The sequence below is a fragment of the Pseudopodoces humilis genome, chromosome 10 (genome assembly GCF_049639895.1).
Source record: "Pseudopodoces humilis isolate 2021_Gansu_Grassland_sample_001 chromosome 10, ASM4963989v1, whole genome shotgun sequence".
Classification (NCBI taxonomy): domain Eukaryota; kingdom Metazoa; phylum Chordata; class Aves; order Passeriformes; family Paridae; genus Pseudopodoces; species Pseudopodoces humilis.
In genome coordinates this window covers 9936432-9959551 of record NC_142209.1, presented here as the reverse complement: position 1 = coordinate 9959551, position 23120 = coordinate 9936432, and the positions used below count along the sequence as shown (strand labels likewise).

The 23120-nt window shown below is 36.6% G+C and overlaps 1 protein-coding gene across 2 annotated transcripts in view; it reads left to right on the top strand.

The window, feature by feature from the left end:
* The window catches only part of LOC106628090 (uncharacterized), a 61653-nt gene extending 39435 nt beyond the window's left edge, over positions 1–22218 (top strand). Inside the window, exons 4-6 of one of the 2 annotated variants that reach the window (XR_001331344.2) lie at positions 21135–21208; positions 21293–21364; positions 21449–22218. Coding sequence is in view for 1 of the 2 variants with exons in the window: in XM_088060536.1 (XP_087916662.1) it covers positions 21135–21183 (49 nt within the window). In the remaining variant the exon portion in view is untranslated. Of the gene's footprint in view, positions 1–21134; positions 21209–21292 lie in introns of both variants that reach the window. The other variant, XM_088060536.1, reaches the window with a different exon arrangement.
* Positions 22219–23120: the final 902 nt, after the last annotated feature.

Genomic DNA, 23120 nt, shown 5'->3' with positions numbered 1-23120 from the left:
ACATGTACTTACACAGAGTTATCAATAAGCAAAACAAAGTCAGATATAATTTTAAATGAGGGCAAGAAAGAAAAAGGAAAAAAGAAAGCAAGGGGAAAGACAAGAAGTCTAAGTGGCAGAAAACATTACAACAGCCAAGTGGAAACAAATGAGATATTATAGCTGGGGTGCAGTCACAGGACTGTGTGTAACTCTGTTACAGCTAAACACCAAGAGCTTCTGGTGAAACTAGTTCTGTGTGTCACTTTAGGGAAAGTATAAAGAAGCATATTCAAAAGACAACAAGCACAAAGAAAACACAGTCATGACTGTTGACAATAGTGAATTCTGTACTGAATGTGTGAAGGAGACATGAGTGAGACAAAATAGAATCAGCCCCACTTTGCCTGGGATTTTTGTAGTGACACAAGCCAAGCAATCTAAACAGAAAATGTCTGTGCTAGGAAAGGAAGATATAAAACACCACAGAAACAAACTGCTTTCCTCATGGAAGAATGGTAACTTTGGACAACATTTGGCACTGCAAGTTCAAAGGGCTATTTCATCTGCATTGTAAGTACAGACCCAGAGATTTTACAGTATTACTGTCTCCATGCTATTGTTTTCTGTGCCATTAATGGCATTTAAATTATAGACCTGCTGCAGCCATGTAGTCAAAACACCACATCACCCGATGAGACACTGTATTATAATGTCACTGTGTCTGTGTTTTAGCTGTGCTTTCATATACTCCACTTCTCTTCAATCACCCTTTTTCTCTGCCAAAGAATAGGTATAAGAGACGAGTCTATCTTTAGCGCCACAAAAATTTCTTACTCAGGCAGCTGCAACACTTCATTCATCACATATCCAAGTCTCCTGTTTACAGCAATAAAATTTTTAGATGTACAAATAGTACGGAGGCGGATAAAAAAGTAATGGAGAATTTAAAATTAAAATACAGGATATGGCTAGGGAGTTAGAAATAATATGCTTCAAAGCAAAGTATTTTCTAAACTACATCAGGTGGGATTTCTTGTTTCTTTTGGGTAATTTTGAGTATTAAGTATTTTTTGTATTTACTTTTAGTAAAGTATTCCATATTTACTGACATACGGTTTCCCAGAAACATAATATTGTATCTATTGACCTTTACATACAGTAATTCACAATGACAAATATTGACTAAATAACAACTTATTCTTTGACATCATCTTAAAAGAAAATATACTGACATTTCTAAACAGTTGCATGACAAATCTGAAACCTTTCTTTTTCTAAATTATACTACTAAACTGGTCATAGCAAGTCACTAAAGAGCAAGGTACCAAATTCAGAATTTTCACCAGCATTTAAAACTTTTTCAATCTCAAAAGCCTCAAGGAAGTTATTTCAAAGTCACAAAACTCCGGGGGGTGTATGGTGGGATATCTGCTCCTATAAGCTGGTGTGCTGATTGTATCCCTCAAATGGACATCCACTTGAGATGACAGGTTTATCTATGGAACAATCTTCAAAATTCCATGATTTCCTACTTTCTGCATGTGCAATTCATCATTTCAAGCACTCAGACTCTCAATACATTCACATTAAGGAAAAAAAATTCACAATACTAAGTTAGTTCATTTCATTCTGTATTGGCTTATTTTTAGTGCCACATGCAAAACAGCAATGGGTTTTGCTTATTAAAGGCATAGTCTCAATTCAGAAAAGCTAAATATCAGGAATTCCTAAAAACTTTTGTGCATGTTCTAAATTTGCCAAGAACATCTAAGGCAACGGAATATATTTAACAGTTCAATTAAACATTTAAAATTGTTGTCACTGAGCAGAGGTAAACAAAAAACAATCTACAATTTTCTTTTGAAATCTTGAAAGTATTTTACTTTTTTCTATATGAAAAAGCTTTTAATATCTTAGTAATGTAGCTTCTTTATTTCTTTGTTTTTCCCTCCAATGCCATGTGATTTATGTCCTCCCATACTCCATTTTCAACATCATCCCAAGTTACAATGATTTGGCATTGGACAGAGGACTATGGAAGCATAACAAAACTCCACCCAGCTTTTCACTCATCCTTTCTTACAGTCAAACCACAGCAAAAAGCCACCACGCTGGAGAAAGCCACGCATACATAGGAAGATCCCAAATGTTTGGAGGTTTTTTTTTCCAAGTGTCAATAGTCAAAAGGATGTATTTATTATTCCTGACCTTTAGAACAGAAAGCTCAGTATCATTCAGATACAGAAGTTCTTCTCAAACAGCTGACAAACATGTAAAAATAAAAGTCTTCTGCTGTCTGAACTATCACCAGAAGGGCCTCTGATGCAGTTCAATCAAAATTTATAAATCCATACGCAGCATGACTGAAATCAGAGACACTCTGGAAATAAGTGAGGTTGGAATGGACCTCAGTCTCTCACCTAGTCCAGTGTGCTACTCAAACAAGAGAAAAACCTGGCATTACCCTGTGCTGGAAGACTTGTCCAAATTTTAAGTATCAGCAAGACAGAAGACACCAACCTCCCCTCACATGTCAGTAATAATACAAGGCAAAATTTTATATATTTATTTGATAAAAATTGTACATAGAAGCTTATATTAGCTGATGAATGAATTGGAAGAAATGTACATTTTAGCTGTGGCATTTAACTATTCTTCATAATATGTGTTCTCCTTTGTAAAAATAAACAGCTGTGGTATATCAGATACTACCCATGGTAACTACTGCTAAATGCACTCAATTTAGACTAGACCACTAGATAAGGGTGTATCAGGTGACTTGGTACGATCACCACATCATGATATGGATGATCCTTTGCAAATACTTTCAGTTTTTGAATCGTTTTAATCTGACCATATTTATCAATGCCCCACTAATATTTCTTATCAATTAATGTCATTCACTACAACTGCCTCAAAGGCTCTTAAGGAGTAGGTGAAGTCAGCCTGGACTAGATTCATTACAAGTACTGATGGTTTGTTCTGACAATTCAAACAGAAAATCCTCGTTGCACAGAAGTAATCACCCTTTCCTAAATTCAACTTTAAGAGTCAGCACAAAAATTTCCATTTAGCTTCACTAAGAGGAAAGTAAAGTAACATCAGGCCCTTTTCAAAATCTACTTTGAAGACCTACTGTTTAGCCCAGAGCTAGCCCTTGAACAACTCACTGTTTCTGAGTGTGACAATCCCCCCCAAAAGAATCGATTAAAAGATACTTGCCTTGAATTCTCAGAAACCAGAGATCTTCTGCATAGAGTTTGCCTCCTTTAGCTGATTAAGTAAGCGTGATCTCTGACCATTAAATAAGGGTTTAAATACCAGATATTCTCTCAGACATCTTGAAAAGATGTGGTATTGCCTCACAGACATTTCATTCATACTTAAAATCAGCTGGCTGTAACCTATGTTTCAGGTATAGAATGAAAGAGCTTACTTGGGAAAAAGTAGAATACCTTTTACTCTACCCTGGGCTCCAAAGTGGGATATCAGGTCCATTTTTAAACTTACTGATATGTCCTATTGATGTTGCAACAGGAAATTCACTGAGAATAGGAAGGGGACTGCATTTGAACACAAACCAACTGAGAATGATTAGTACCCTTTGCATTCACTCTTACTAATCATAGATCCCATGTTAGACTACATATTTCCAAGATTTTTCAGGGATATTAATAATTGAATGCATTCCATTTTACACCTTGTAATGTTTTAATATCTTTTTCCTTTAAAATCGAAGGAAAACACCATTTTATTATTCAATTTAGGATGTATCACAAAGAAATGGGTTGTACTACCTTTCCAATACATGTATTCTTCAATACTTCAACACAACACAAAATTAAATCTTTAGAACAACACAAAATTAAATGTTTAGGAGTGCTGATAGAAATAAGCCTCTACAAAAATCAATACAAAAATATTTTGGTTTTCTTCTCAACTACATAGGAAGTTTTTGCTCTGTGAAGTCCAGCAAACAAAAAATGTTTGACACTTCTCCACTCTTGACCACCAGAGAATATTATATTGTGTCTCAAAGACCATCTTTTTATTCAGAACTGTTTACACTCAGTCATGTTCTTGGTGACCAAATTTTGAATTTCCTGATAAAATATTTCTGTGTATTCATTAATTAAATTTTCCCAGCCATTTCCCTAGTTTCTCCAGATAAACTTCTTCAACTACATTTTCCAATTTCAACTTGCATACAATGATACAATGACTGTCTGGAATACTTAATTTCTACAGACAAAAATCCAGCTGCACATATTTAATCATTTTCTTGCACAGTGAAGTAGCAACCACCCTTGTTCAGGGACATGTGAAAGGACTGAAGGGCACACAAGGAGGTAGAAACTATTCCTCCTGTCCACACTTTTCACTGCTCAGTCACTCAAATGCATAGGGTTGTAGAGAAACTTGCAGCAAGTCTACCATATCCACAATTTTTAAATACAGTTATAGATTTAATGGTATGAAAATCAAATTAATTTGAGTAAAATTTAAGCTACCACACTAGAAAGAGTTTGCATATCAGTTCAATAATTAATTACTTTTTAATCAGATTATACCCTCTGGAGTGAATATGAATTTGCATAATCTGGAAACTGTTTTGCTGAGCTCATCTAGACACCTCTTTTTAGGCTGCAGGTTTGGACAAACATTTTTAATCACATACCTAGCAGATGAAACATTATCAGTTTTCATTATTAAGTGTCTTTGTTTGAGTTGAAGAAATATGGAGAAAATACTTGAAAAGCAAAGAAACCAAAACCAATTCCAAAAGAAAAGAGACTTTCCAAACCCACAGAAGCATCTATCCCTGCATTCTGGTCCTGAAAAAACATTATCACCTAATATAGGAAAAGCTTTCTGATCATAATTTTGCCTAACATAAGAAAAGCAGGAAACTATGTAAAGACCAGTACGATGAAAATGCCAAACCTAAACAGAATCACAAGTGAAGATCCATGAAAATTTTAACAAAAAATTATATGAATAATACACTGAATTATCTTCAGTTTATAATTACCAACTAGTAATAAGCCACAGACACATAGCCTCTTGCAATGCAACTGTCCAGCTGCCACAGTTCACAACAGAAAGAGAGCTTCCAAGGCTATTATTTCCCTTTTTCCAGTGCATTTTTGCAACATGTTTTTGTCTTTAGAGTCCAGCTGGAAGCACACTTCTGTTGCCAGCCAGTTTTCCCCTATAAACTTCCTCTGTCATGAAGGGAAAATGGAGAACAGTGGTGCAGTGGTGGGAGAAGCAGGAAAGTAAAGGGGAGAAATACAATCAGAAGCAGTAGAAGATGCTTCTGCTACCAGCAGTAGAACAGTTCTACCGGACCTGTGTATTAGGCAGCATCTTTTTAGTCATAATAAGTCTTCAAATGCACCTCATCATAAACTATTACACACTGCACCTCTCACAAGAATAGACATGCTTGCCATGTTTCTGTGCTCTCATTTTACATAAGCAACCTTTGTTCTACTTGTCTCAAAGTAATGAATTAAAGTGAGCAAGATTCACACTATAGCACATTTATACAAGTAGTTTTTCCAAGTATGCCCAAAAGGCATTTAAAGAGTAACTAACCTGATCTTCTGAACAATAAACAAAAATCAGCATAAAGTTTCAGTCATAAAGCAGTCAAACATGAGTAAGGAAGCTCAAAACTCAGTTCACTTCTTCCAGAGTCAATTTAAAAGGAAAATACCATAGGAAATCCCCACCTGAAAAGGAAAGTACTGCTTTATTAGGCCAGCTTGAGTAGGCATACATAGCATAGAAGAAAACTGCATAGCACTTTTGAAGGTGCAGCTTTGCAAATAGGAAAGGCTAAAACTCTCTTATACTGAAGGTAAACCATAGCATCCAAAATAAAGGTTACCAAAGGAAAAAAACTGCCTAAAAGGTTATAGGTTGCTCCCACTAGTAATTCTCAATATTAATAATCTTTAAACAAGAAATTTCTCTCAGAGCTGTTTTCCAACATTTTATCTCCAGGAAAGAGCTTATAAGATATAACAAGCTTTCTGGTTTTGTCTGTCTTGTTGACAAGAGTAATAAACCCTAGAGTTTGCTATGTACTGTTTTATTTTATATTCTCATGTTTAAATTTAAGTGTAAGATTTAGCAAAAAGTTAATTTGCATTCTAAAAATCCTTTTCAGACCCTCAAATTCATATGCTAACATTTTTAGCTATCGAAGTCATATGCATAAATACTGGGTTCATACATTTATATTTCTAGAATTAGCAGTCGAAGCTAAGCTTTTTGATAATGGAAACAGAATTTGGGGCTCTGGTTTACCTGCTAAACCTCTTCCTAGAAAACTATGGAGCTGGAGAAAACGCATTCTGCATGCAGATTTCTTGGCTGTGCAGTATCTATCACACATCATCCAGGAGCTGTCACTTCAGCAGAAGGAGCAATATCAACTTAGACCTATGAGGAAAGCAGAACACCCAGCAAAGAATACATTAGCTTCTTAGTTAAGGACAAGAGGAGTCAACTATAACCCACAATCATTGCAGCCATTTCCTAATTAGAAGGCAAAGAGGAAGAGTCCTGAAAATAGGTTAGAGCAAATAGAGGTCTGAACTTACAGTTCAGCTAAATGCTGCACTTATCTTCCAAGTATTGATACCCAAAATATCCATAGAGATTTATATCTGGGAAATACATAGAGCTGCCTAAAGAACTGCACAAATAAAAATGCTCTCGGAAATCTGCAGGTTGAATATAGTCCCCCTGAACGATATGGGGGGAATAATGAGAGCCACAGGACTAGAACTGCAGCCTTTAAACTTTTGCTGGTCATTTAACAATATGGCTAGAAACTCTCCTGGAATTTGGCCTTGAAAACTCTTCTCTGCCAACTGGCCAAGGAGCAGGCACGTGTACTGCCTCTTTCTGAAGAAACTGCTCACCCACCCAGGGCACAGACCTTGGATTTCAAACCTAAACCCACCCCCAGCTACAAGAAGATGTTGTGATTGAGGGATACTCCCAAATGTTTCCTGAAGAAGCAAAGAGCAATTTAAATGTTGATTTGACAATAAAGAATACACGCAGTAATTGAGACACCATCTTCCCTCATTTCAGGATTTGCTCTGATGCCTGCTCAGAGGAGCAGAAAGCAGAGGGAAAGAGACCTGTACACACTGTCAGCCTGCTGTGCAAGACACGCTAAAATGATGCCAGCGAGGCACTTCTGCAGAGGGGGTCTCAGCTCCAGCCTGGCCGAAGCAACAGAGAAGTTGTCTGGGAGATATTCTGTGGCCAGTGGCTTTGGGCTCCTCCCTGGTGAGACAAACACTGAATGGGCTGTTACGAGAATTCAGATTTTGTATTTTAGTACTGTGTGCTAATTAAGCACCTTAACCTAGCTGTGGAACACATTTAACAGAAATACAGTAGCTTGATCAGTCTTACACTAGGCAAATTTTGTTATGATTGTTTTAAATGCTGACTGCATTTATCTGCATATTTGAAGTGTGATTGAAAAATTAATTCTATTTCTTCTTATACAAACAATTTACTCTGAGCATTTTTAGAAAGGTGTCTGGATTCTACAGAAACTGGAAATGCCATGAAGATACATACGCAATTATGAATTAATTTGTTTACATGTTCACCATCAGCATTACTTTTTCAAAGTTTAATTTTAATATTACACTATTTTAATTCTCAGCATGGCAAGTGTGCACAAACATCATCTGACTGGTGGATGCTGGGGGTAGCTGAACTGCTTTATAGGAGCTCTGCTGGGGAGTGTTCTGTGCACATGCAAGGCTGTGTGATATCGGTACTTAGACTTGACTGCAAGCAAACCACTTTCTTAAAACAGAGACATTTCTAAATTCACAGAGCAAAAGGTCTGGCAAGTGAAGAACTAAATGAGAAATACCATATCACCTAAGCACAGAAGCATTCCATGTAATAGAAGATACCTACACTTTGAGACCAGAGACCAATTTAACTCCTTAACCATGCAGGATGGCAAAACATTTGTTACATAACAGCAACTTCACATGGCATTTTTACATCCTGCCATCTTTTCACTGAAGAACAGAAGATTAGACTTCTACCGACTCTGAGAGACGGGGAGTGGAGCCAGCAGCAATATTTAGCACAGAGTGACTGATTTCTGGCACCATCTAGCTTCTCTGCAAGAGGAATCTGGCAGCCTGGTAGGTGCTTTTCAAAGCCACTGATTGAATGGTTGATACTAGTGCTATACAAAGGCTCAAGACAGCACAGGAATGAATAAGAAATAAAGTAGTTCTGGGGCTTAAGACCTACTATTTTTATTTATTTTTTTTCCTCCAAATAGAGATTGTAAGGTAAAAATGCAGGGCTGAATATCACAGCCAAGAGAATGCAGGCTTTGTTCATCATTCAGCTTCTGACTATTCAACTCTGCCAAATATCTATAATATATATGAAAGTATCAGACACAAGCCATAATGCAAGACTATTAATTGTTCATTTACATGAAACATGGTATAATCTGGAAAGAACAGATTCGTTTTGACCACTGGAACTCTTCATAATTCCACTCAAGAACTGCAAAATTCCAGTTTGTAACTGTAAAGATAATGGATTTATACTCATTCATTGCACTTAAGGGGTTTTGAATGCTAGAAACTTCAATCCACCTACACCAGCTCTCTATGGAGAACTGCTGCCCATTTGAGAAAAGCAGCCATGTTTTGCACTGAATGTCAAAATTCATTAACTAATGAGATATACAGCCTTTGGATGCTGGTGCTCTGTAAAATTTTGCAGAAACATATTTACTTGTCGACGTGAGGATATGTTAACAGACTCATATGTTGGTAAACCAGAAAGGAAGACAAATAGGTTGGTTTATAGCCTCACTAGAGGAGAAAATGGCAAAGAAAAAAAAGGTAAAAAGAAAAAAAATCTTTCTGGACTATACCAGACAAGAAAGCACAGTCTCTTCAATTCAGAACTTTTTTCCAATTCCCACAGTATAACTTTCTTTCCATTTGCCTCAAATCACCTGTAAGGAGCATTAGGAGCTAATCCCTACACATTTGGTTTATTTGGCATAGGCCCAATGAAAGCAAGGATTCTCAAATGCATGACAAACCCAACCCACTTTCTCACTTCGTCTTTTCAACTGCATGTGACTACAGCTACTGAAAATAGAAAATTAGCTGCATTTACACACAAGTAATACATAGAAGTCTCTTAGATGGAAAAAGTGGAACATAGTTACATGCTTTTTCCTATAATCCACTTAAAGTAATATTTCTTTTCCTCAGGGTCATAGCGAATTTCTTTAAGGCAGTTTCTCAGTAAAGAGGTCTAGGGCTCTTCTGCTTGTTGATTCATTCATGTTGATCAGCTCTGGTTTTGTGATATCATCCAATAACTAAAGTGTAAATGCAAAGTAGGCATAGCTACCTATGTGTTTTAATGTATTTCATTTACATTTTAATGTATTTAATTTAATTTTTATTTATTGAAGTGTCTTATGTTCTCTTCTGCCAAGATATACAGGTTTTTTACACTCCACATTTTCCAGTACTTTTGATTACACAAGACTAAGAAGGACCATATATTTTCCATGACATAGGGACATGTGATGACAGAAGATTAGTAAGTCAGTATTTGTTGTGGCATGAATAAGAATATCCTAGTGGGAAGGAATTCCAAGATTTAGATCTAAGAACTCAAATGCATCCGATCTGAACCACAGGCAGAAGTCTAAACCAAAATTTGAAACCACCCTCAAAGTCAGCACCTATTATTTGAAGATGCTTTATACTCACTGAACAGTTACAGATCAAAATGAAAGAGCAAGCAAAGCAAAATGAGGTAATGAGAACAAAGCAGAGAACATGTTCATAGAGGAAAAAGGGAAATTGAGACATCTGTCATTAACATCTGACTTGGATGTCTCTTAATGGGTTTATATTCAGTTCTATATATTCAACTATAATTACTACAAAGAATGAGTTTTTACATCTCAGAATATTCTGGGTTGGAAGGGATCATCAAGTCCCACTTGAGTGAACAACTGATAGCAGATTGAACCCACAGCCTTGGTGTTAGCACCACACTCTCACTATGTCTAGAACTAAAGTATCATGGGCTATTGCATGGTATTCACTTGAGAGACAAACTGCACAAGAAATTTAACAGATTTCTGTGATATCCTTACACTCAGATTTCAATCTTCAGTGATGCACAGAAGAAAAGCACTGAAGAAAATTTCAGCAGCAATTCCCCTGAGTATCAAGGAAAGAGAATTTTTAAAATCCCTTGGTCCTTTTGAAATTCTCTGCATGCAATTTCAGGTTAATGTATTGTTTTAAAAAGCCTGGTAGGGAATTCTCTAGAAAGCAAAAAGTTAGATTTTCTGATATGCACATATGCAAACCTCAGTCTCCTGCATTCTCATGTACCAAAAGTTGCAAATATATATATAAAGAAATAAAATTAAAAAAAAAAAGTCAAACCCATAGTCACCAGAATGTACTGTGTTTATGTAATTATTTTCAGAAGACACATTATGCAGGTAACCTAATACAATCATAAAGACCTGAATGAGATTCTGATCCTGACATTCAGGTACCCAAAATAGGTGCTTAAGGATTGGAAAGATGGCAAAGAACAGAGGAGACAGTAAAAGTGCTAAAAACATTATAGGAACCTTTATATTTTATATTCAGGTGGAGTTTGTCATGAGCAGCCCACTCCCTTTTTGCGCTGAATAATTCCCAGCATTTCATATCACATCTCAGATACACATATCAAAGACAACTTTCTAATCTTGCAAGTGTGCTTAGAGGGAAGGAAGAGGAGAGCAAAAAATACCAATAAACTCCCCCCTTCCTCCTTATTTTTATAAGGATAAGTTATAAATTTACCTTACTGCCCAATACTTCCTGTTTTTATCAAGAATATTCATCAATACCTGATGAATCCTCCTCCTAGACAGAGAAGACTGAAAGGAGGTAACTGATTTCTATGTGCATCCAATTGTGCTCTTATTTTATAATTTAAAATCAATTATACATATATATATATATTTCTCCAATAATAACTGCAAAATTGCAGTTCTAGATAAAATAAATGTCTAGGATCTGCTACATTTAATTGGCTTGTTAAATGAATTTTATATTAGAGAAGAATCTAGATGTCAGAAATCATTTGTCTTCAAATTCCTCCCAGTTTTTCTTCATAACTAAGTATTTGAGTTGTTTGCTCTCCTTCCTCACCGTATTGAAATTAGATTACCAGTGCTGTCACCATGTGACAATAATATTGAGCTCAAGACAAGACCCTCATGTGCCAAGAAAAAAAAACTCTACATTTCACAACAAGAAAATTAAGTTTCAGAAACCATGAGACTGGTTATATCCTTTCTTAGGCAATATTCTATTATTCCTTCCATCCTCTTCACTAATTTATTTCTTCCTCAGTCTTGTACTCCAAGCCTTCAGTGACAGCTTTTGGAACCCTAAACCAGTCTCAATCAATAGGTTGAGGTCAGCTGTCAGACCCATGGGATCAGAAAGATCAGAACACATTTATCCAAAGTCCAAGTGGAGTGCCCTATTCAGACAGCTATGGTGCCTGCTAGTTATCAGGTGGAAATGAAAACAAAACTTATATTAAAAGACAGTAGGATAATTATTTCTCCTTTCTGCCCCACCTCCTCGAATGCCTGAGGTCATTTTCCACAACAAAAATTAATGCCCTTCTTGAAAGTGTTTTTGTGCTAAACAGCAGTGGTTAATTTCTTGCAACTAATTAGTTATTCAAGTGAAAGTATAATGATCCTCCAACATGATTGAAAGTGCTTCAACTGAGTTTCCTGCTAACAGCATACTTCTAGAAAAGATGCAATAAATCAGCAGGGTTATGAAAATCTTTAAACAAAAGCAAGCCTATGACAGGAACCCATTAAAGATATAGCCATGTAATATCTATGCACCTAGCTGCCTTGTGCTTGTAACCCAGCACTTTCAGCTATATCTTTGTAGCACCTGCATCATATTCCATAAAAATGAGATTCACCCTACCTGCTAAGAGCCAGCACAATGTCTCTGCTTTAGGTGTTCAGAGCATAGGGTTACCATAGGGCTTAAGGGATGGGACTTCCCTCCAAATGGAATTTCTTCCAGATATTTCTAAATAAAAATACAAAACCTTTGAACAGCACAGAAAACGTAATTTGTGAGCCTCAAGCTCCTTTATTACCTTTGGCAAGAAAAGAGGCAGGTGCTGACAAAAGAATGGTTTATAAATCCAGAGAGGTACTGATGCAGAAACAAAACTCTTTAGAATAGCCATTATCACCTATGATTGTTCAGATTATGATTTGTGATTAGGAGTGGTTATGGAGATGGTAATAGGGGATCTCTTGAGACTTTTACAGGAAGTCCTGACTGTGTAAAATGCCATCCACTTACTGTTAAACCTAGTAATTCATTACAGGGTTTGCATTTAAATGTATTGGGTACTGCAGAAAAGCAAGACCCTGTAGTAGAAAAATGCATTTTGAAAATGCTTGAGGCTTCTGGGTGCTACAGATGTACCAATCTGTTTAAATTTCCAAAACAAAGAGATATTTCCCTTTCTTTTTTCACATTAAATGGTCTGCATATGTACTTGCATGTATTTTTAAGCTACACATAAGTGCAAAGAAGCAAAATAGGAACCAAAGAGAATGGTTCAATTTATTAACTTAGTTGGCTGTACATGTTTTCCTTCATCCCATTCACTCATTTACTTCATTGCAAATCTCAGTCTTCCCACAGTTTTAAAAGACAGAATTTGGATTCACAAACCAATTTGAGTTGGGGACTCAAATACAATTTCCTGGCCTACCTTTCCTTGCTGCAGCAAATGGCTGCCAAACAGGGAAACCTTGCTGCTGTGAGGTTGGAAAAGGGAGATTTCAGGGAAGGATGTAGGAACTGCAGTTTGCTTGGGACTGGGAGGTGGCAATTGAAGGACAGAGAAAAGGAAACCAGACATCACTCCCCCTTCCCATAAAATCAACTTTGCCTTCAAGAAAGGTTTTTGGGCCAATGACCACTTTCAACTCACACCTTCTGTTGGAAAAATAAATTAGGAGTCCAGCTTTGTTTTGTCAATAGAAAGTTTAAAGTGGTCACTGGAGCAAAAAGCTTTTCAAAGGGTAGCTGGGCTCAACAAGGACAAGGAGGAGGATGTTGAGAAAGCCACAGAAACAGACGCAGATTACAAACCATTAAAGGCCATGCCATTTTTCAGTAATAAAGAAAAGGCCTTTAGAACAGTTCTGGTAATTTGTATCTACTTATTGTGGGCTATTTTTCTTTAGAAGAATATGTATTACTTAAAAAAAACTCTGCCAGAGCAGGAAAAGGTATTTTGTGTTTGTGTGTGTTGGTCTTGATAAAAAAGAGCCACCAGAAAACAGTAAACTAACTAGGAATTTGCTCCCTGAATACATGGGATTATGCTTCTCATTTGTGCTGTAAATCATTGGATCCTGTACAAGTAATTGTACTGCAATGGGTTTTGCCATGCTAAATATTTAAAGCTGTGTGCCCAGTCCTTCAAAGTCTGAGCTTATTCTGTGTTCAGAGCTTTTTAGAGTTGAGTCCAATAGCATATTTGTTTTGAATGGCTGTTCTTAGATAACAGTAACAAAAATCCAAAACTTGTTTACACCATTTAACCTGCCTAAGAGCTTAGCTTGAGACATTAAAAAAGCCACACAACAAGCAAGCAGAAAAATGCAGTCCTTTAGAATAGTCTCTACTGGTGAGAAGTTACACCATCAAAAAGCAAAAAGAATGTTTTGCCAGCTCTGGACCAATAATTGCTTTGTTTTTAAACTGGAGCAATGACTGGCATAAAAAGACTTCAAGGAATTTCCTCTTCTCCCTGAAGATAGTCGTGAGCCCTTCTACTGCCCCAGACTTCATGTTATGGTGATTGCAAGGATAGGTACGCCTTGTGGGACCTAAGCAGAAGCCCTTGTTTATCAGTGTGCAAAATGTGAAAAAGAGTCAAAACAAAGCAAATCAGGCAATTCCATCAATCCTAGGAAAACTGTTCCCAACTGAGCAGTACCTTCAGCTCTAACAGGCAGTTACATCAGCCGTGTAGCAGATGCACATGGCCTGTTCTCTTAACCTGTATTGCTACCTTAAGAACAAGACTTCACCATTTACACACAGACATTCATGGTGTGTTCTACACATTCTCAAATTGCATTTGTGGTCTAAGTTCTGTAAAGTATGGTGATATTTTTGGGAACAAAGATGAAGCATAATTTCTCATCTGTTCCAAATTACACATAAAAAAAAAAGTGAGGATGTTAGTAACAAATAGATTTGCGTACAGAAATTTCAAAAAGGGAAAAAATGCAGAAATGCCAAAATGCAATTGCAGCAAAGGAAATAATGCAACCAGGCAATGATTTACCACCCTCACATTTTCAGAATTGCAGTTCTACTCATTAGAATCCAGTGCAATGTAGTAGACACAGTATCTGAAAAAACAAGTCTTTCATATTTCTATGCTACCTCGAGAGCTCCTGATACCTAATCTGGAAGCAGACAGAAATCAAAAAGGTGCCTCTTTTCCAGTGAGGATGTGACTTCCCCTCCAAGGGCCTGGGGCACTGTGCCTCAAATGCTAATAGCTTGAGTTTTGTGCAATAGCCCTATACTGTTTATATAGCACTTCACATGTTCAAAGCACTATGAGATACCAGCCATCACTACACTTTTATGAGGCTGTAAGTATTACCCACTAAACATCAGGGTTCAAATGACTCGCTCTTGATCAAAAGAAACTTTGTGCAGCAGGACCATAATTATTTGAATTTGGTAATTCTCACAGACCATTCCTATGGCAACACAGAACGAAGAGGGGGATGGGATATTAAAGCCAATTGCTATTGCACTCCACTCTGGCAGTGAGATGGACACATGGAGGCTCTCTTAAGCAAACCTATACTCACAGCACCTTTTACAGAAAATTCTAGAAAATTATTTTTAAAATCAGGAGCAAAAATTAAACAAAAGGTTTTGAAAACCCACAAGCATGTTTTTCTAAATGTATCTATTTCACATATTCACTGTGAAGAACATAAAAGACAATATGCAAATGGTACTGAAGTATTCCAGAAATCCTAAAAGGGGGTTCTGAATTCATTCCAAAGCAGCTTGAGAGTTTTTATACCAAGAAGATTAGTAGGCAACTTAAAAGCAAGTCCATTTTCTGCAGAAAAAGAACTAGTCTCATGTCTTACGGCTGACTACAGTAGGACTCAACTTTTAAAAATATGGAATGTTTTTGCTCTCCATTTTTATACATACATTCTTCCTATGAAAATTCAACTGTGCTGACATTTATATCTTTAGTCTCAAAGCATCAAGGCTCTGTTCTTGAAAAAGAATACAAACACAAAGGAGATGTTGAAAAACAATCAATGTACACACAGTACGTATTACAACCAAATAAAGGCTTGACATAAATGCTAAACAGGATAGATGCTGAAGATTCTTTTCTTTACAAATGAAATCTCTTTATCCAAAAATCCTGACACTGAGATTGAAGACAGAATACGAAAACTCATCCTCTGCCTTTCCATCCTGTGTCCATCCTATCCTACAATATTGTCTTTCCCACCTCTTACATTTTGCCTTGTACACAGCCCCAGTTTCCGCACACACCATATGTTTTCAGAGCACAGCTACACAATTATTGGCCTTAGAACCTTGCCTGCAGAATCATGTGGGAAATAGATCATACTACTAAGACAAAAATGTAGACCACTACACACAGTCCAGATTCATCAAATAAGAAAAGGATGCCTGTTTAAAGCTGTAACACAGGAAGGGGGAGGGAAATAAATTCTCTTCAAAGGCAGCAATGAGTGCAGAGAGAATTACTAATAGAACCTTTTGTGTTTTAGCCAGGTTGATCCTGTTGCTATGAATATTTACCCTCTATCTTACAACTTTCACTTGGCATTTTTCAGGTACAGGCCACACAGAACTAACTCTATGCTTAACTATGCTTGCAATTTATACTGTTTTGACTAACATTGTCTTGAAAAGTTGAATTACTGAAATATTTGCTAAAATATTAAAGTTTAAGTATAACATCAATAGGTGAGAGTTACTTCACGGATATCAATGTAAGAACTAGTTACCATACTCCATCTACTGATCTGAAGAACAGATGTTTGCGTATAATTTATGGACACTGAAATATGTGCATATCTTCCATAAATAGTAATGTGTTCCAGTAACAAAGAGTGAAGAATTGTGATCCAAAAGACTGGGAAATTTCAGGCAGTGTTAAAATTTATTTACCAATTTCTTGGCTTTAAATAAAAAGCAGATCTCATAGAGCCAGGGCCTTAATCCCATACACTGGAAAAGTACTTGCAATTTCAAACAGGACCAACGACACAAAGTAATAAATTGCAGTCAGACTCAAAAGGGCAGATATAAAAGTCTGTTTAGAATATGAGTGCAACTATGATTTGTTAAATAAGAGTAACAAATTATATTGATTGAGACACAGCAAGTTAAACTTTTGCTAAAGTAAGCAAAAAGCCAATATTACTGTGTACACTTTCACATTAAATTTGGGCTTGGAAGTTTCTTTAGTATCAAGATATAACAAAATACTAATCAGGTAAAATTCTAATGGGCAAAGCATAGTTTTGAGCTCTGCAATTAAATTATTTCTGGAAGCGCAATCAAATATTTGATTGAGCTAATATCACTGCTGCTCCTCACATTTGTTCTGTTCCTAAATTAGCTTGGCTAATCAGTATCCCACCTCACAGCCTGTGTTGTAAACATGTAATATTAGCTGATGGGTTTAATTTCAAGAGCACAGTCAATTTTTGGGCAGCAAACTTACTCAAAAAACTTAGTCAAAGCCTACAAACATATGAAGCAACATGTTTGGAGATGTCACAGTTTCTAGGCCATCAGAACTCTGATAAAAGTTCTGAGTGAACTTCAGAACACTATGTGATGGCTATGCATGTCAAACAAGTTTTGATTTAGTTTTATAACCAGTTTTGTGGACAGTATTTCACTTCAAAGTGTTTTCTGGTTTTCTGCCCTCCTATTCCATGAGCAAGAACCAGGATTGTACAAAAAAGCAACTTTGTAGAATGCAGAATTTAAACAAGGCAATCACAGTTTTTTTCTCCTGTCTCAGGATGGCATGCACTAGTGCTTCAAGATATTGTGCAGCTGCTACTTTTTCCCAGAGGTGGCTGTACTCCAGTAAATGGTGAAATACTCCATCAAACTTTTTTTTTTTTTTTTTTTTTTTCCCCAGCAGAGGTTAACAGAGATGTTTCCACAGGTGTAAGGGAACATGAAAACATGGTGATTGTGTGGTTGGATTTCTTGAAAAACTTTAGCCTTAGATTTACTGCATCAGTAATTAAGAGCTGCTACATTCCAACACGCTGCAGAAACAACTGCAGTTAGTATCTGTAGAGTACACTGAGAGTCTTAGATTATAGTGATTGTTATTTGATTCTGTTCTTGCAGCTTTTAAGATCATAGAAGAAACAAATACTTTTCATTTTGTCCTTTTGATAGGTGCACAGATTTTTTCCTTTCAGCATATAACTCAAAGTCATCTAAGAACAAATTGAATTTCTAATAACTACAGTCAACTGGATTTAATTCCTTTTGGTGGAAGCATAGCAGTGTCAATACTTACAGAGATTTAGTATTACTGCTGATTTATTGAAAGTAAAATGTCAGTACAACATGAAAATTTGTCATTTTAGAAAGGTTTAATAAAAAAGATGAACACAACACAAAAAATTGAAAATATAAAAACCAATAACTGATCATTCTAATTCACGTTTTTCCAGACGAGCATCCAGGTATCAGTTGGTGTAAACGCAAATGCCACTGACGTCAATGGAGCTGTGTCAGTTTACTCTAGCTGTGAATCTGATCCCAAGTGTGCTACTGCCATTTTTAGACTCTGCCACTGGAATTCACTTTTGCAAGACAATTAAAAAAACACATCCACACATTGCATTTCTTCCTGTCCCCAAGTGTATAACTGGAAGTCTGTTGACAGACTGTGGGAGAGGGCAAGTGGGAGGTGGAAGTAGCCAACAACTGCATCCATGAGATAACTTTGCAGTATCAGTATGGATACTGCTCTGTTGTCTTCCTTTGATACAAATGAATATTTGGCTTCAGAAAGTTTTAACTCCGCCTTCCACTAACAAACAATTCCATGTCAGCAGAAGAAAAATGATGCTGTAAACCACATGGAGCATCTACCTTATAAATTTGTTAACATGGTATTTTAACCGGTATACTAACTCAAAGGACTATTTTAATGCACCATTAGAAAAAGTACCTAAAGCTACAGGAGCCCCACGGCTGAGTTCTGTGTGTTCACCTAAGCAATCTCCCTGCTGTACCAGCAATAAGATTGGGAACAGTTCTAAGGCAGCTGTTTGAAGTGGCCTGCAAGCCAGACTTCTATCTGGCTAACATCTTTCATATCTCATCTAGCATTTGTGTGAGCAAGAGAGAAGAAAGGAAAAGGTGGGGCAATAAGCAGGGCGGAGTAGTACTTGACAGCGCCACCATTTCTAAGCAGAGAGAGGGAGCTTTTGTCTATTTTACATAAGGCAGTTGTTAACATGAGTGCACTGTATAACAGCTCCCCAGTATTAACATACAATGAAGTTGGAATGTTGGTATTTGACTTAACATAGCAAGGTCAAAATTGAAAAGGTAATTAATTAGAACTGAAGATGCAGTCCACATGGTATTGAACTAATTTTCTATTTGTGCAACACAACAACCACATCTTCAATTTAGGTCAGGCCATCAAGAGGAGGAAAAGGACTGAAGATGAGATGCTCTACTTCACACAGTTGCCCTCTGGAAGGACTTGCAAAGGCAGTCACTTAAATTAAGTACAGGTCATCAGACAAGATATCTAATCTATTCCTAAGACAGGCAGCTCTAGCAGTCCAAATCCCTATGGCCTTTGTAGCGACACGATGAACTACTTCCTCATGTACCTCTGTCAATTCACATTAGGTTCCAGTTTTCTTAAAGCGATATTTCATGTACATCATGACCCTATTGCTCAAAGCAAGGAAAGTGCTTTGGTTTATTTATGACCTACTAACCTTAAATAAAGTAAAAAAATACATCCAATCTGAATGTTCACATAAGCATGCAGATCTGAAATAAAATTTAAAATAAACCTGGCATTTGTAATAGCTAGCTAAGCCTGGTAAGGGATTTTTTAAAAAATAAAACCAGATGAAGGAAGATGAAAGCATATTTACCCTGCATAACCTGCACACATCATGAATCAGGGCTAGAACCCAGAAATACCTTCTGTACTTAGAAGTTTCAGCCCATTTCAGGGGCTAGGTGACCAAGAAAATACTGAGGTTTTCTATGATAGGGGGTGGGGAAGCATTAATAACAACCTGTGAAAGTAATTCCTTCTGAAATGTAATCCACCTGGCCACAAGCTCTACACAGCTCCTCTCCTTCCCCTGCACCCCATCCCAATTGCCAGATATCAACCAGGCAAGCCCCCATATGGAAATATGAAGTGACAGATGGAAGCAGGCAATAAGGGCATAGGAATGAGTACTGAAAGAAACGACATACAGAGAACAAGCTTATAACAGGGCAGACCTTAAACAAATGAAAATACACATAAGACTGAGCTGGAGAGCCTTATTCTTTCATCACTCATGCTAGTGTGCAGAGGTATTCTCCCAACATCCATGGAATCAAACCTTTGAAATTTCAGTACAAATAGATGGAGAAATAAAAATAATCAAAGCTAAAGTGTTGGCAGCAAATACACTGTGCTGCTGTATTGGGAAAGAAAGTTGTGCTGCCACATTTAATTAAAATATATTTGATTTATCTATATTCATAATCACAGTGGCCTTCATAACACATCTAATCTACCATAAAGAAGAAAATGAGTTGATTCTATTCTTGTCTGGTTTTCCAGTAGGCTATATTAATGACTTTTTCTTTTAGTTCTAATAGATGGAAAATACAGTTGAGTTAAATGATGTAATAAATACCTCTACATGCAGAGCAACTACTTGGAAAAAACAGTTAGGACCAAGTCCTTGTCATAGCGTTTGTTTACAAAAGGGGCACGGGCAGCACACTGATGAACTCCAGTCCTATAGTGTGGGCTCCCTTAACACAAGTACAGACAAAACTCCAAACATTTATAAAGTCTTATAAATAACGATGGAAGCATAAGAGAGAGAAAGTACTGAGCATCTTTAACCAAAGGATAAAGTAAACAAACAAACAGCAATTCATATAAGTCAATGAACCAGTCACTTAATTTCAGCACAGTTAAGAGCGGACCTAGCAGAAATGTGACAAGCTGAGCTTCAAGAACACCTTCTGCATAAGAATTCTGCTCACAAATGAAAATAAGGTAAAATTTCTGGATTACCATGTTTTGCCTTCATATCCAGCTTCTAAAACTCTTCTACAAAACAAAAACTAAAAAAAAAATTTTTACAAAATTATTATTTATTTTTATTAATAATTAGGAAAATTGAGTTGGAAAGCGCAGACAACTAGGAAAAAGTGCTGCGCTACTGTGGAAATTTTTTAATAATAGGGACTTCACTGTGCGATGATCAGCTGAATGTGCACAGCATGCTGACACAAAAAAAAAAAGAAAATAAATAGAGGTCAAGCCTTGATATACACTGACATTTTTTTCTCCTGAAAACTATCACAACGGGTTCTGCATGTGTGAAAATTTGTAAGGAAATAAAGGCCTTCTGTCTCAGATGTTTTTTGAAAAATTAAGCCTTCTTCAAAGAAAATGTATTTTTCACCAATCCTAAACAAGCTTTAATCCAATTGAACCATGTCAATAGAAGAAATTTTGCTCAGTAAAGCAATCTCTAATTGGCAACACTAATTTTTAAAACTCTTAGCCAGCTCTGTTCATTTATGAAATCTCATGTTTTGTTTTACTGTGAAGTTCAGTCTTGTGAAATAACAGACATTAACTCATGCCTGGATCTCTAACCTTTATTTTTAAAGCCTGAATAACTGAAATATATTTTCTTTTCATAGAAAGAAGTCTGGGAAACTACCAGCTCCTTGCAGAAAGACTGAAACATGATGGGCAGAGAAGGGTGTTGGTGTCGGTAAGAGAAAAATGATTGAAGTTGCATCATCTGTATGATTAAAATCACTGTGTGAATTTTGATTTTTCCCCCCCCTACTTTCAGACGTTTGAGGATGCAGTCAAGTCAATGGAGTTCTGTTGTAGTGGTTGCTTCAGTGAACATTCAACGCTGTCGGTGAGTTTGGAATTAAAGTGAAAACCATCGACCGTTGATTGTACCCTCCAGCTAACCATCCTCCTCCTTACTTCATGCTTTCAGGCCTTAACACCGAAGATAGCAACCTAACCATCATATGATGTTTCTCCCTCACCCTGCCAAGCTTTAAAAAAAGGTCACAATCAACATTCATTGCTGTCGGTGGGTTTAACTATGTGGACAAGCTCACTGAACAATGAATGCAACTGTGGCCTCACATTGTACAGTTGCCATTGAGAGGAGTAGCGGCTCTGAAGGCAATAGTGAGAAGCAAACACTTCTTTTAAGCTACAGTTTTCTGGTCAGAAAAATAGTTGGGGGTATCCAGTTTTTGCTTGTTTGGTTTTGAGTGTGTTTAACTTAGCTGACTGGAAAAGAAAACCCACTGCGTTTTTCTTGGGTATTGTCCTCACAGGGTTCAGTGCCACTGAAAATGTGAAAGTTCTTATTTAGTATGTGTGCAGAAAAAATAACAGGATAGGACACTCAGTATATCCACTCCTAAGGCCTCTAACATAAGAGGAAAGAATATTTAGTTGTCATTTAACTAGGCATTGTTGAAGAGTTCAAAAGTTTATTCTATACTTGTCATGACATATACAGCTGGGAACAAATGGGATTTAAGAGTTATGGATAAAAATGTTATGTCAAAAAATATTAATTAATTTTACATGAAACTGATTTTAAGAACACAAATACTATTGCATTTGCTATTTTTAGGGATCTGAAAGATGACAGAGAAATGTATATCCAGAAATAATAATGGAAAAGCAGTTAAATTGTAAAGTTGTTGAATTGTAAACCGAGTACCTATGTCACGCTCTGAGTTTTGCAATAAGAAAATAAAATGTGAATACGCTCACAGTTGTGTCCTTATTTCTTTATAACCTTTTATTAACCTGGTCAGACACACAGAAGGACCAGTCTATATTTCTCACTTCACACAATCATCCAAGGTAAGTTCAGCCTGTAGACTCAGTGCAACTCAAGTACTCTGCAACAGGAATTGCTTAAAAAAATCAGGAAAACTCACAGTATATCATCGTATCACTCATATAATTCTTCTTATTATGGGAGTCCTTATAAACAGTACTTTAATCTGATTATTTACAAAGTTTCCTCAGCACATCAGTCACACAAGTTATCTTTTGTATTGAGCTTGCTTGGTTTATCCATGTTTCACAATAGGAACTGAACACCATAAAAGTGTCAAGGCTATCATGGGACAATACATCTATAGTCACTTCTTTAACTGTTATCAGTCTAATTAAATGGTAGAAATGTATTTCAATCATGAAAGAGATCAGTCCTCTGTCACATGTGCAACTAGTATTTATAGACCACTCCCCATGCCTCACCCCACAGTTCCTCAAGAAACAACCACACTAACAAAATAAATCCTGAAATTATTTGGACATTATTTAAAATTGGTGTTTGGGAAAATTATCTCTTCTCATTCCAGTATTTACTAGAGAACCCCCCACATGGTCTGTTGCTCACTGAATAATATCATGGTCAGAGACAGAAGAGTAAAGTATTAAAAGGAAGATTTGCCGTGGATAAATGATTTCTCAGCAACACTGTTCAGAGATAAGCCTGTATCTTTAGGTTTACCCATTTCTACAAAAATGGGAATTTGAATTACTACAGATTTAAATACTGCAGGGAGATAAAGATCATATAAAAGCAAGACTCAGAGGTATATGTTCTGTCTAGAAGGAGAAAATTTCAAATT